Source organism: Centroberyx affinis, unplaced genomic scaffold (assembly GCF_046629955.1).
Source record: "Centroberyx affinis isolate AG114_WGS23_722 - 3 ecotype Tasmania unplaced genomic scaffold, CSIRO-AGI_Caff_v1 ptg000168l_1, whole genome shotgun sequence".
In the NCBI taxonomy this organism is placed as follows: domain Eukaryota; kingdom Metazoa; phylum Chordata; class Actinopteri; order Beryciformes; family Berycidae; genus Centroberyx; species Centroberyx affinis.
Window position 1 is genome coordinate 567,444 of NW_027278865.1, and position 12,704 is coordinate 580,147.

At 41.7% G+C, this 12,704-nt stretch overlaps 1 protein-coding gene across 4 annotated transcripts in view; it reads left to right on the forward strand.

Moving 5' to 3' along the window:
• The first annotated feature begins 1,219 nt into the window (after positions 1–1,219).
• gapvd1 (GTPase activating protein and VPS9 domains 1) overlaps positions 1,220–12,704 on the forward strand; it is a 32,845-nt gene continuing 21,360 nt past the window's right edge. For 3 of the 4 annotated variants that reach the window (XM_071533886.1, XM_071533893.1, XM_071533902.1), the window contains exons 1-7: positions 1,220–1,333; positions 6,408–6,626; positions 8,981–9,248; positions 9,383–9,955; positions 10,047–10,130; positions 10,254–10,388; positions 12,154–12,346. In XM_071533886.1, coding sequence (XP_071389987.1) covers positions 6,442–6,626; positions 8,981–9,248; positions 9,383–9,955; positions 10,047–10,130; positions 10,254–10,388; positions 12,154–12,346 — 1,438 coding nt within the window. In that variant the 5' untranslated portion in view covers positions 1,220–1,333; positions 6,408–6,441. Of the gene's footprint in view, positions 1,334–1,745; positions 1,801–6,407; positions 6,627–8,980; positions 9,249–9,382; positions 9,956–10,046; positions 10,131–10,253; positions 10,389–12,153; positions 12,347–12,704 lie in introns of those variants that run through there. The other variant, XM_071533878.1, reaches the window with a different exon arrangement.

Sequence of the window (12,704 nt, forward strand, 5' to 3'; positions counted from 1 at the left end):
CTAAGACCAGGCAGTGACACCAGTAAGTTTGTTTGAAATGATTCTGCCAATCTGTTTTAGATGACTTATTGTTGGCTGGACCGCAACAGCGGGGCCAGCCCAAGGAGGTTACACTTTATTGATTCATGTTTGTTTATTGTAAAGAAAAATCATCCATTCATCCATTCCCCTCACTCAATAAATGGTTAAATGGCTCTTGGATCCTTGTGTTTAAATGTGCACACCAGTTAGCAGTTCTATGGTCCAGTCATCCTTGTACTACCTAATCAGGCAATAATAGTCTAATTTACATCACATGTCAAGTTTAGATTATACAGTCTTTTTTCACTACCTATAGATCTAACTAATCAACAGTTAGTCACAAAATAAAACAATGCAATACAGTATGCGACAAAAGAAACAAAGCAAAAGACACAAGATAGCATGTTGAACGGACATTAAAGGCCTACCCGTCTTACATAGCGCGGCCTAGCATACCTGGCACCACCAACCTTAGACCCTCATTGAAGTCAGGGTCCATGGGAAAAACTCCCAAATGGAAGAAACCTCAAGCGGGCCAATTATAAGAGGGAACGCCCACCAGGACGGCTGAGGGTGCAATGGGTGCCAGGACAAAACAAGAAAACTGACACTAACATGGACAAAGACAATGAGATAAGAAAAAAATTAAGACAAAAAGAAACATGAGGCAGAAAGATGAGACTTCGGGGCTGGTAATGGCGAGGATGGCTCATTTAGGAGCAGCTCTTTGCAATGCCAAAGGTCACAATTTGCCTCTTTACTTACACTGTATTAACCAGTAAAAATGCCTTGTCACCCGCTGGTGTAGCCGCAAAATTAACGCTGACCGTTCAGATGGCACGCAGAAAGACCTTTCACATTCATAAAACATTTGCATATGATTCCCATATACCATCCCTTCAGTGTCTGTCAGAGAGCAGCGCACTCTCACACTATGGGTCATTTGTTTTGTACAACAAACTCACATTGAATGACTACACTTGAATATACCGTCATATTGAGAATCAGAATAATGCACCAACTGAGACATCCTGTTAGGACAGCAGCTACTGGGCACCTCAACTCATTATTGCGATATTTCCGACAGCATTTGAAGGCAACAACACTGCTCTACAACCATGAGCGCAAGCCTTTGCGCATGCGGGTTGCGCAGGTCTCCTCGTGATGACAGCAAATGACAGTAGCAGTGTTCGCTCCTGCAGAAGCCAGAGTGAGACGACCATCCGCTAACAGACAACTCTCTTTCGAAAAATCTCATGATCAACGGTATTTAGAGAACTTGTGAACAGTCAGTACACATTAACTACACTTGGTAAGTTGTTGAATTTACGTCAGCATATTTTCTTCACCATGTTTGGCCATTCATCAGATTGCAGTCTGTAGCTAAGCTAACGTAGCTAACTAGCTTAACGTTAGCTCACCCTGTTTGGCTAGCTAACGTTAGCCGACTTTAACTTGGTTAACGTTAGCAGGGTAATGCTAGTTAGCCAGTTCGGCAATTTGGTATCTGTGCTCCTCCTTCACAACAACAGAAGCACCAATACGTCTTGACTGGTATCACGGATGTGCTACGCAACTATTGTCGTTTAGCTGACCTAGATGTTTTATTAGATATGTGTTTCAAACTCGCCTGGTGGCAAGCCTAGCCAAGTTATCCTAGCTAGTGTTAGCTGACGTTAAGTTAACTCAGCTCGTTTTGCTGGCTGCCTAGCGTACGGTGTTTATCAAGCTCGGGTGGCTGGATAGACAACATATTCGGATCAAGGGAATTCTACACATGTAAGTTAACGTTAACAGCATATTAAAATGTAATTTTTCTGAGTCGATGGTTCTCAACTTTTCGTGTAAAATTTGCCTCCACCCGTTTAGGCGGGGCAAGGTAACTTTATGTTTAAAGTTTTGTCCAAATGCCATTCAGACACATTACAGTTGTTCAGGTCATTTAAGGTCAATGAAAGTAGAATATAATGGCATTCTGTCGTTAAACGGCACAGCATAATTAACAGCACTGGGTTGCAACCTGAACTCTTAATAGCTTAGAAGTGACTGTCTCCTGTTTTGTCCTTAGTCGTCTATCTCTATACAATCATTACTTCCCACATTGGGACTGGTCATTTCCCCGAATTATCCATGCTCTCGTCTGCATGCCACAAGAGGGCTGAGTCTTTGTGGTCACTGCATATTAAGCCCCTGGTGTCTCTGTTACTTTGTTTTTGATATTGTGGGCTACTTAGTTAAAGCAGGTTTTGGAGCCCTCACAAATCACCAGTCTCCACCCTGGTGTGATGATTGGATTACTTGTCACAGCTGCCATTGGTACTTTTGTGCTAACATTATGAAAACTGAAGAGATATTTTGTTCATGGCTGAGCCCAGTGCTGCCAATGGAGCCCACAGGATAGCAAATTGGACATTTACATGAAAACTCCAGATCTCCGTTGAGAAAGTAGCTTTCAATATTTAATGCTAAGTGATGGTTGACAGCCTATAATTTAAATGTCAGCAGATTGCACAAGCAATCGTTGCAAGGGTTTGGATAGCATATCGCTAAAACATTTTATTATGAAGTAAGTGTACTTTCCAATTGTCCAAATGTCTTTCATGTAGCTCATTACAATTTTTCCTGTGCCCATGTCAGCCGAGGTAGGTGTGTCAGGTGTAATCACCTCTGCCCAGCTACCTGCCATTTCTGTGGTTCTCCTCTGTTTGGCTCTTGACTGGCATCTGGTACACTGTCTAACCTATATTCTCCCAGTAACTTGAGTAATTTCACGTCTTTGACAAATGGTGAATTTGGATTAAAAGAAAGAAAAACAGACTGTACTACTGGGTTCGTGGGCAGACAGTCTATTGTTGATGATGTACAATAGGAGTGTACCAACATGGATCCATTCAGTTGAAATGATATATTGTCAATGCATCCATCTCCATGCTCCTCACGGAGATCAGAATGCTGATGTCATTATGTCACTTCTTGAGGCTCAGTCAGTGGGGGTCAGTCAACTGTATGCTCTGGGAGTTGTAAGAGTCAGGAAGTTCAGATATCTTCCGTTCATGGGGAAATAAGTAACTGTACTCAGAGGTAATCAAATATGTAGCAAGATTTTGTCTAGTAATTAAGTGAGTATGAACAAGGGTCACATGTTTTTTGCCTTGAAACTGGGTGTTCAGTAATTCCTAGGCCCATTCTGTAGGCCTAACCCACAGTGTTTAGGTGTAGACTTGTGTTTTCTTTTATAAAGCCTATAATATCTTGACAATTAGGGCTGGGATTGTGGCTATACGTTTATTCGGGTGGTGCTGCCACTAAGCGGTAGGCCTACTCTTGTCCTTCACACATAGTTTTTTTTGTTTAACCCCTTAATCAATGCAAAACACCTAGATGTTTCTAAGGGTCAATTGGATTGCAGAGGAGTTGGGCAAAGCAGTGGAATTAACTTGTAATTTTTATAATTAAATATAAATTGTCATGATAGAACCCAATACAGCAGTTCCATAATATCATAATTGGAGCAATGCTTATGACAAAAGTAAATGCTCTGAGTTGCATACGCTAAGACACAGTGGAACAGGCAAAGCTCCTTTTATTAGATTTCTTTTTGTTGTTGTTGTTATTGTCTCTGCAAAACACTGGAGACATTGTACTAAAGTGCTGGATTATGACAATGTTCTTTACCCATTTTAAGTTTCTCCGCATAATCTGTATGCATCTGAATTGGACTAGCGACCATAAAATATTGGAGTATTTATCTATGCTGTGTCTTAGTATGCAAACTCTTCCATTTAGAAAGGACCCACTGCGTGACAATGCTTTGTCTAGTGGTGGGAAAGCTCACTGATTAATTTCATGTACTTGCATTAGTTGTTTGCTGAGCAGCATAAGAAATTATTTGGAGGGGAAGTGAGAAGGGGATGTTGTCTCCAAACCATGAATACCCTTTTTAGAAAGTGAAATCATTTGAATATCTATAAAAAGCACTTTGTTCCATTGCTCTGTGTGTGTTTATGTAGTGGGAAGATTGGGCTATGTTCCAAACACCTTCACCACGGTGCTTTGTGATGTTTTCCTACATCACTTTATGGAGTAGTGTTTCTTCTTTCTTTTTTTTTTCTTCTTCTTCTTTTTCTTTATCTTTTTGTCCTTGGCATTATCTAATCTGTTGTCCAGTAGAGAACTGAAATGGTCAGTCATGCTGATTTTGAATATTTTTGAAGCCACTGTTTTGTCTCGATCTTGCATCTTGTTGGTGTAATTATGATGCAGCCAATGTACAGATGCTAGGATTGGGTGGCTGATCCTCTTGTCTCTCATCATGTTAACAGTATTCATTGGCTCTCCTGCCTCACCCATGATCATTCTCACACAACTCTGAAGCTAGCAGACTATGCCTTCCCTCCCACCCTCTTTTGTTTGGTTTCTCTTCTGCTTTAGAGTTCCCCAGTGCTGTTCCTGACTGACTCACCAGGTAGCTCTGTGCAAGTAATTGATTTGATTTAGAGTAGGCAGGCACAGGAAGTTCATGAAACATGGCAGTTGAGCCATGTAGCTGCTTCATAGCCTAGCTGCTTTTTCACTTCCATTCAGGTCTGTAAGGAATGTGCTTGTTCAAGAACGTGCAAGTGCATGCATGGAAGTTTACTTGTCAGCCAGTCACCTGTCATTGATTGAAGTGGTTGACACTTACCTAACCATTATCTGGTTTAAAAAAAATGATACAAAATCTATTACGGTAATTAGAGATAAGCTCGATCATAATCACTATCCTATTTATTCATGCTTTATCAAGGGATTTGAATGTAGGGCCTCTCATATATTTTAATCTGCATAACATATTCAATTTGTCAGGCATCTCAACCATGCTGTTGTGGTTGTCTGTTAGCTTGCAGGCTTTGACACTGTCTTGTAGTCATTCTCACTCTGAGGCAGTTTTCTCTAGTCTACTCTCATTCACGTCCCAGAGTCCTAACTCCACAGTATGGTCTGTTTGCCATGTTAGCAGCCAGCCACAAAGAGCCTTTTGTGCAAAGGATTCTCCAAGAAATCATTTAAATTTCATGCGTTCAGTTTGGTTTGTATGTCCTGGCTGTGTATATCTGGAAAACAGAGAATGTGATTTGCATATTCTGGTGTGTATAGTGACACCCGTAGCTTGTGGAAAAAAAGCTTGAGAGTGGGGCCTTGCTATTGTTGCCAGCCCAGAGTGTGTGTGAAGCACACTGAATGCAGATGATCACTTCCCTTGTATGACGTGAGCATCATGTGTGAGCTAGGATTCTGCCAGACCTTTACAGGAAAGAAAACCTTTTCTTGCTCTTCTTCTGGATACTTTTACTTTTGAATGTTGCTTTGTTTAAATGGTGAATACTGACACTATTTGCCAGAAAGGAAATGAAGGACTTGTTTTTTTTTTTTTTTTGTTGAGGAAACTGGAGCTGATGTGAACCATAAGATGTTACCATTCTTTAGTTGATTTAATCTGTATGGCATTTTCCTTGGCATTTGAGTTATATAATATGGGGGCTCATAAGTAAAAAAAATAAAAATTAACAAATAATAATAATAATAACAAATGTATCTAGTGCAGTAATTCAAATTCAGTATTGATTTTAAGACAACACCTGGAACACACACCTGGAAAGCTGCCCCACAGCTAGAAAACTGTAAATACAATTACAGTTTATCTTCTGGCCTCATCACTCACCCCACCACCAAAAAATAGCCTAATAATCACAGAAATACAACATAATTACCATATATCATTAGCCTATATCCAAATAAGAGCCATTCTTAAATTGTAATAGTAGTACCTACTGGAACTCATCCTGCTAGGGGTCTATGAATAAACCTGAGTCTCAGAACCAAAATCACACTAATTGCCCCATCTGCAAAATGTTCTACAGGAAACACTGAATGCATTTCTTTGTCAACTGAAAGCACATTTCATTAATATTTGCTTGTTATCTTCAATTCTCAATAGAATCAGACCATGCTCAATTGATTTCCTCAGTAAAAATGCCCTTAAATAAAAAGAAAACTTGTGATCCCATTGGAAGAATTTAACAGTTTTAAGGTTTTTAGAACCAAAATGTTTTTAGAAATAAAAAGTCATGTTCTTCTTTGTTTTTGATACCCAGCCCTGTGTCTGCCTATATGCAACACCCAATTTTAATGTGTAGTGCCGATCACCATATTTTTGTGGCAGCTACTGTGTAGTAGACCCAACTCTTTTCTTCCTTGTGCATTTAATACTGAACTTAAAACTGACGTTGGCTTTTGTTACACGGTTTAGCTTCTGTTCCTCATGTTCACCTAATTTCTTGGGAGTTTTCATCATTAGTCGCTGCATTTCAGTGTGACTGAGTCTTTCTGTCTTTTCCCTGCTCCAGTCCTTTGCCTCTCTGCCTGCCTGAGCTGGTGAAGATGGTGAAGCCAGACATCCACACTCTGGCCCACCACCTGAAGCAGGAGAGGCTGTATGTGGCCTCGGAGAAGCAGCTGATCCAGAGGCTCAATGGTGACGTGCTGAAGACGGCTGAGAGGCTGTACCGGGCCGCCTGGATCGCCAAGCAGCAGAGGATCAACCTCGATCGCCTCATTCTCACCAGGTCAGTCCTACCACTACCTCACACTCTGGCACGAGTGGACAAAAGGGAATGGACACCAAATGACAACTGGGGATGCACAGATAACATTTCTTCACTGCCAGTACAGATTCCAAGTGCTATGCTTTATGTATTGGCCGATACAGAGTGCTGATCCATTATGGTTACTGAACATTATAGACTTAAGGGATTGAGATATAATTGATTTTTTTTCATTAGAGTAATCTGGCATCCCTCTGTATGAAAAGAATATTAAATCGCTTTAATTTCTGACCTGGTATGCGTGGCCTTTGGTAGCGGATTTGGGAAATTCTAGGATACGATTTTGTAGTCTTTACCAGTATCCGTATCAGTTCATCCCTTGTGTGAACACACTAGGGCTACAACAAATGATTATTTTGATAATTAATTATTCTGACAATTATCTAGTGATGTATCGGTTCGTCAGCTCAAGAAGAAATGTAAATTGTGCCATCACGTTGTCATCATTATGCCAAGTGATAGGACTGACGTTGCTAGTAACCGAGAAAGGAAGAGCTCAAAGGGGACAAGGAGCGTTATTCTCGTTGCTATGGCTGTTCAGGTTAGCTGAACTGTAACAAAGAGGGGATAACATTGTTGAAAATAGAAATAGACAAGTGAAAGTGAGTGATTGCTGTGCTTGCTCTTAATAAACAGGATGAGGAGCCGTTGATGAAGTGGAGGGTGTAGCTAAAATTATCATTGCTCACCAGGTCACTGTAAGAGGCTGTGTACTTCTCTCCAGGCACTGCTGATTTTGACATTGTCTGACATTGACGTAATGCTCTCAAGGAACTGTTGTGCTATAGCAAGGCATTAAAATGTCCGTTGTCATTTTGGGGAAAAAACAACAATTGTGCTTTCATTTAATATGGATTCCAAATATCCAAGAGTGCAGATTCCACATTTTAACTTGTAGTATTTTACCTTAAGTTTGCAGTTTTCCTATCAATAAGTTCAAATGCCACAACTAGGGATGTTAATGATTAATCGACGATCGATTAATCACCGTTAACAATTTGATCGATCAAGCATATATTAATCGATAATGTACGTTATGTGCTATTTCTCATTTTTTTCGGAAATGATTTACCGCTACAAGGGCGCAATTTAACTTTCCAAGCAAGCGGGCGGAAGCATTACACCTGAAAAGACAACAGTGGTCATTGTAAACATTGTAATACAAAGTTGAAATACAGCACCTCTACAAGCACAACGAAAGAGAATGCATTCCCCCGGCTGGCGAAGTTGGCGCGACACTATTTGTGCCTCCAGACCCGGGACAGCTGTTCCCCCGGAGCATGTGTTTCAGAGGATGGACTGACTGTCACCAGACTGCGCACTGGACTCATCCCTGACCACGTAGATACGCTCTTATTCTTAAATAAACCAGTAGATTGTCGTTCCATTGTTTCCAGTACATAAACTGTGGCAGCACCACCATATCGGCATGGCCGGCACAACATAAAAAGTTAATCAGTGTATAGAAATTGATCTAAATCGCTCTGTAATGCGTCTAATGTGTGCATCACGTTTTTTACATAATGATTAATTGATTAATTGGTCATTAACGTGACCGACGATCGATTAAGGAAATTTCTGAAAATATGCATCCCTAGCTACAACATACGTTCAAAGACACAGATAGTGAACATTTTCTGTGAGTACAAATGCTACAGTACAGGTGCAAATACTAAGTAACAAACACCAAAGCACAAATACAAGTTCAAGTTTGATTCTGTGTATTGCTTGCATACATTTGGTAGCTCCACTTGCTGCTGCATTCTATATAATAAGCTCAACAGAAATCTTGGGTGTGTACTAAGTTTCCAAACCTACAGTTAGGCTAATCTCTCCTGATGGACATTTGTATGACTTAAAATGAATATGAATGAAAAAAGTTGAGAACTAAAATTGAAACTTGTGGCTTTGGACACACTTCCTGTTGAGCATTAAGTTTGAGTACATGTTCCCAGAATCAGTTGGCAAAGACTGAAAAGGTATTTTTATTTTTGAGAGAAACCTAGACTGTTTTTTTTAATGACACAGTGACATTTATAGCATTAAACACACTTCGATGTGATGGTTTTAATTGTATTAATTCTGTGTAAATCTCAGTAAGGTCTATGCCAGGGCCCCTACACTACAGTTTAGATCAGTTGTCCTGAAGGGAAATTGCAGAGTCAGAGCAGCTCTTTGATCATTGAGCATGTGGTACAATTACTTGTCTAACTACCAATCAGCAGCCTGTGCTTTATGTATCTCTGTTAAAACTTGCTGTCAGGGCTGTGTATAGCTTTATGCTCTGTTAATAATGAAACAACCCTGTCTTACAGTGCGGAGGCCTCTCCGGCTGAGTGCTGCCAACATGCCAAAGTGCTGGAGGACACACAGTTTGTTGATGGCTACAAGACTCTGGGCTTCCAGGAGAGCATCTATGGCGAGTTCCTGTCCAGGATGAGGGAGAACCCCAGGTTGGTGGCGTCCTGCCTGGTGGCTGGAGAGAGGCTGAACCAGGAGCACACCCAGGGGGTCATTCATACAGTCTTCACCTCACTTTATGGCAACTGTATCATGCAGGAGGACGAGAGCTACCTGCTACAGGTCAGTGGTGTTACTCTGGTGTTACACATTTGCAAAACACATTCATAGCTTCTCAGTAAGATGAGATCTCTTTAACTGTTGTCAGTAAGGTGGGACATCTCAAATTGCTTTATCTGTTTCATGTCAACTCCCAGGTGTTGCGCTACTTGATAGAGTTTGAGCTGAAGGAGAGCGACAACCCTCGGCGTCTGCTGCGGCGAGGAACCTGCGCCTTCAGCATCCTTTTCAAGCTCTTCTCTGAGGGCCTGTACTCAGCCAAGCTCTTCCTCACTGCCACCCTCCATGAGCCCATCATGCAGCTGCTGGTGGAGGACGAAGACCACCTGGAGACGGACCCAGCCAAGGTGACGGAGCGCCTCACTCCGGCCCAGCAGGAACGCTTCGGAGAGAAGGGCTCTGAGGGCTACAGGCAGAGGGTGCAGGCGGCCGTGGAGGCCAATGAAGCCAAGTTGGTCGCTCTGGTCAACAAGTTTATCGGTTACTTGAAGCAGAACACCTACTGCTTTCCCCACAGCCTGCGTTGGATTGTGTCCCAGATGTACAAGACACTGTCGTGCGTGGAGCGTCTCGAGGTGGGTGAGGTGCGCACCATGTGTACAGACCTGCTGCTGACCTGCTTCATCTGCCCAGCTATAGTCAACCCGGAGCAGTACGGTATCATCTCAGATGCCCCCATCAATGAAGTGGCCCGCTTCAACCTAATGCAGGTCAGTGACAGAGCAAGTGTTCACACTCATACAGTATATGTGGATATCATTCTGCAATCTAGATGGACATTGCATCGTTTTTGTTGTACAGGTAGGGCAACATCTGCAGCAACTGGCCATGGCTGATGATGATGGAGACCCCAGGCGAAAAAGCAGTTTGTCCAAATTTGATAAGGTAAGCATCTCACCTTGGTGTCATTTAGTATGTTTCCAGTGTAGCATTTTTGTAATTGCAGCCTGAGTGCATGATATTTATTTCTCCTTGTACTAAGTTACATTTCTTGGTCTGTTTCTCCAGAGTTGTGTTGCAGCGTTTCTGGATGTGGTGATTGGTGGAAGAGCAGTGGAGACTCCACCCATGTCCTCAATGAACCTCCTAGAAGGCCTCAGCAGGACTGTGGTCTATATGACACATAATCAGCTGCTAGCACTGGTAGGTTCCTCATTCAAGTTTTTACTAGTGATACCCAAATGAAACATCAGTATTTGAGTTGTTTAATGTCCCATCACCACAGTACATTACTTGGTGTGCTGGACAATTTGTTGTCATGGTGCTGTCTGTGTGTAGGTCTGTCTGTGTGTAGATGCATTATCGTGAACGCAATAACTCAAGAACAATGCATGATAGAAACACACCTACACCACAGAGTAGAGTAGATAGAGTAGATGATCTGATTAGATTTTGGAGCACCTTGCTGCATAAATTTGCATATTAATGAGGAAAAACTGTTTTTTTTTTAAAACTGCTATAACTGCTTAATTCTTTAAATACAGAGTTCATATTAATAGTGCTCATGTGTTATGTGAAGACAAGTATGTTGACATAGAAATATTTGCAAATGAATGTATTAATTAGCTTAATTCATGACCTCATTAGCATAACTGGTTATGTTTAATATATCATGGTGATTGTGGTGGGACGTTAGGCAGCTCAAGTGCCTCTTGTTCTATTTGTAATTCCATGTGAAAGTCCTGATTACTGATTTTTTTTTTTTTTGGAACATTATTGAATATATTGAAGACCCAAACTTTTGTTTTGTTTTTAGTGACTCATAGGTCACTCATTGCACAAAACTTTATTTGGTGGATTATAAAATTGTAAAGTGTCCTGTGTTTTTTTTCCTCGTTTGATTTCAGCCTGACTCCAACAACTACCACCCATTACCCCTTAGTCCCTAGTAGTCAACAATTTGCCATGTATCATTGACATCGTATACTTGCACCATATAGGCAAAACCCCTATTGGAAACAGCCATTAGAATCAAAAGAATGTTGGATTCTGTGCAGTGCTTGCACCTGACAAACATCCAGTGCATCAGTCAAGATGACCCTATGACCCTTTTGAGCCCAAAAAATGGCTAGGTGAAATGGTATGAAATCAATTATATTTAGCGTGTTTTACTAGGCCTGGTGTTTTAAATAACTGCCTAAACACTATACAAAACTGGATGGCAGATAATTTCTTACAGCTAAATGCAGACAAAACAGAAATCCTTATTGCTGCCCCTCCTAGTCTTGTCCCTAAGATAAGGGATGGTCTTGGGTCTCTTACCTTGCCGGTTAAACCTTCCATAAGAAATCTAGGTGTCACTATGGACCAGGCTCTGACTCTGGACCAACATGTCAAGTGTCTGATTCGCTTTTTTTTTCCAGCTGAGAAACATTGCAAAGCTCAGGCCCATTGTGTTATAGATATACTGCAGCCCTGTGTCACCAGCAGGTCTCTAAGGTCCTCTGATCAGGGTTTGCTGGTTGTTCCTCAATCTAGGTGAAAAACTAAAGGAGACTGTGCTTTTGAGGTTGTGGCTCCTAAACTTTGGAACTCTCTCCCTCTGGACATAAGATGTGTGGACACTGTGGACACCTTTAAAAAGCAGCTCAAAACCCATTTGTTTAGGCTTGCCTTATTTCCTCTGTGAAGCACTTTGTGACGTCTCTGCTCTCGAAAGGTGCTATATAAATAAAGTTACTTACTTACTTACTGGTGTAAACCTATATTTTAACTAGCGACAGTTTAGATTCCAGTGCAACAGAATACGAGCTTGACAAGCCCAAACTTGTCAGACCAGAAAGGGAGACATCTCACAACCCTCTTCAGAAGGGTTTGTTGTTGACTCCCAAGGACTGAGAACCATGAAATGTGATGCAGTAGAGCTGAACGATGATCTTAAAAAATGTGTCTTGCACGTCCTGCTCAGGTGGACTTTGTGCGGAGTGTGATGGCAGGGGACCACCTTCGGGAGGAGGAGCACATGGCTCTGGAGACCCTGCTGGCCAACGTGCCCCAGTCCCGGACTGTGAAGAGCAACAGTCTGGAGCTCACCCCCTCCAACACCCCCCAGCTCTCCCCAGCTACCACTCCTGCCAACAAGAAGAACAGACTCCCCATAGGTACCTATCTCAGCAGCCTCTAACGTTGTTATTCCACACCTGCAGCCTCTGCCTCCCGGCCACTCTGGCTCTCAGAATTCATTATTGATGTGCTGAATATGATGCAACTTCTTGTAATTTCCTGATGTGAGGATTTGAAGGCCATTGTGCTTTTTATGAACACCAGAATTTGAAACAAGAAGTGGAAGCTAGAACTCTTATATTTCCTCTAATGAGGAGTAAAATAAACAACTTGAGTTGAGTGGTGATGGCTAGTGAAAGGCACTTGTTTTGTAGGAAGCTAATGAGCTTCTTCTCAGCTTGTTATAAAGATAATTAGCATGGCCTGGATTGGGGCTCAATTACAGAAATGACAACC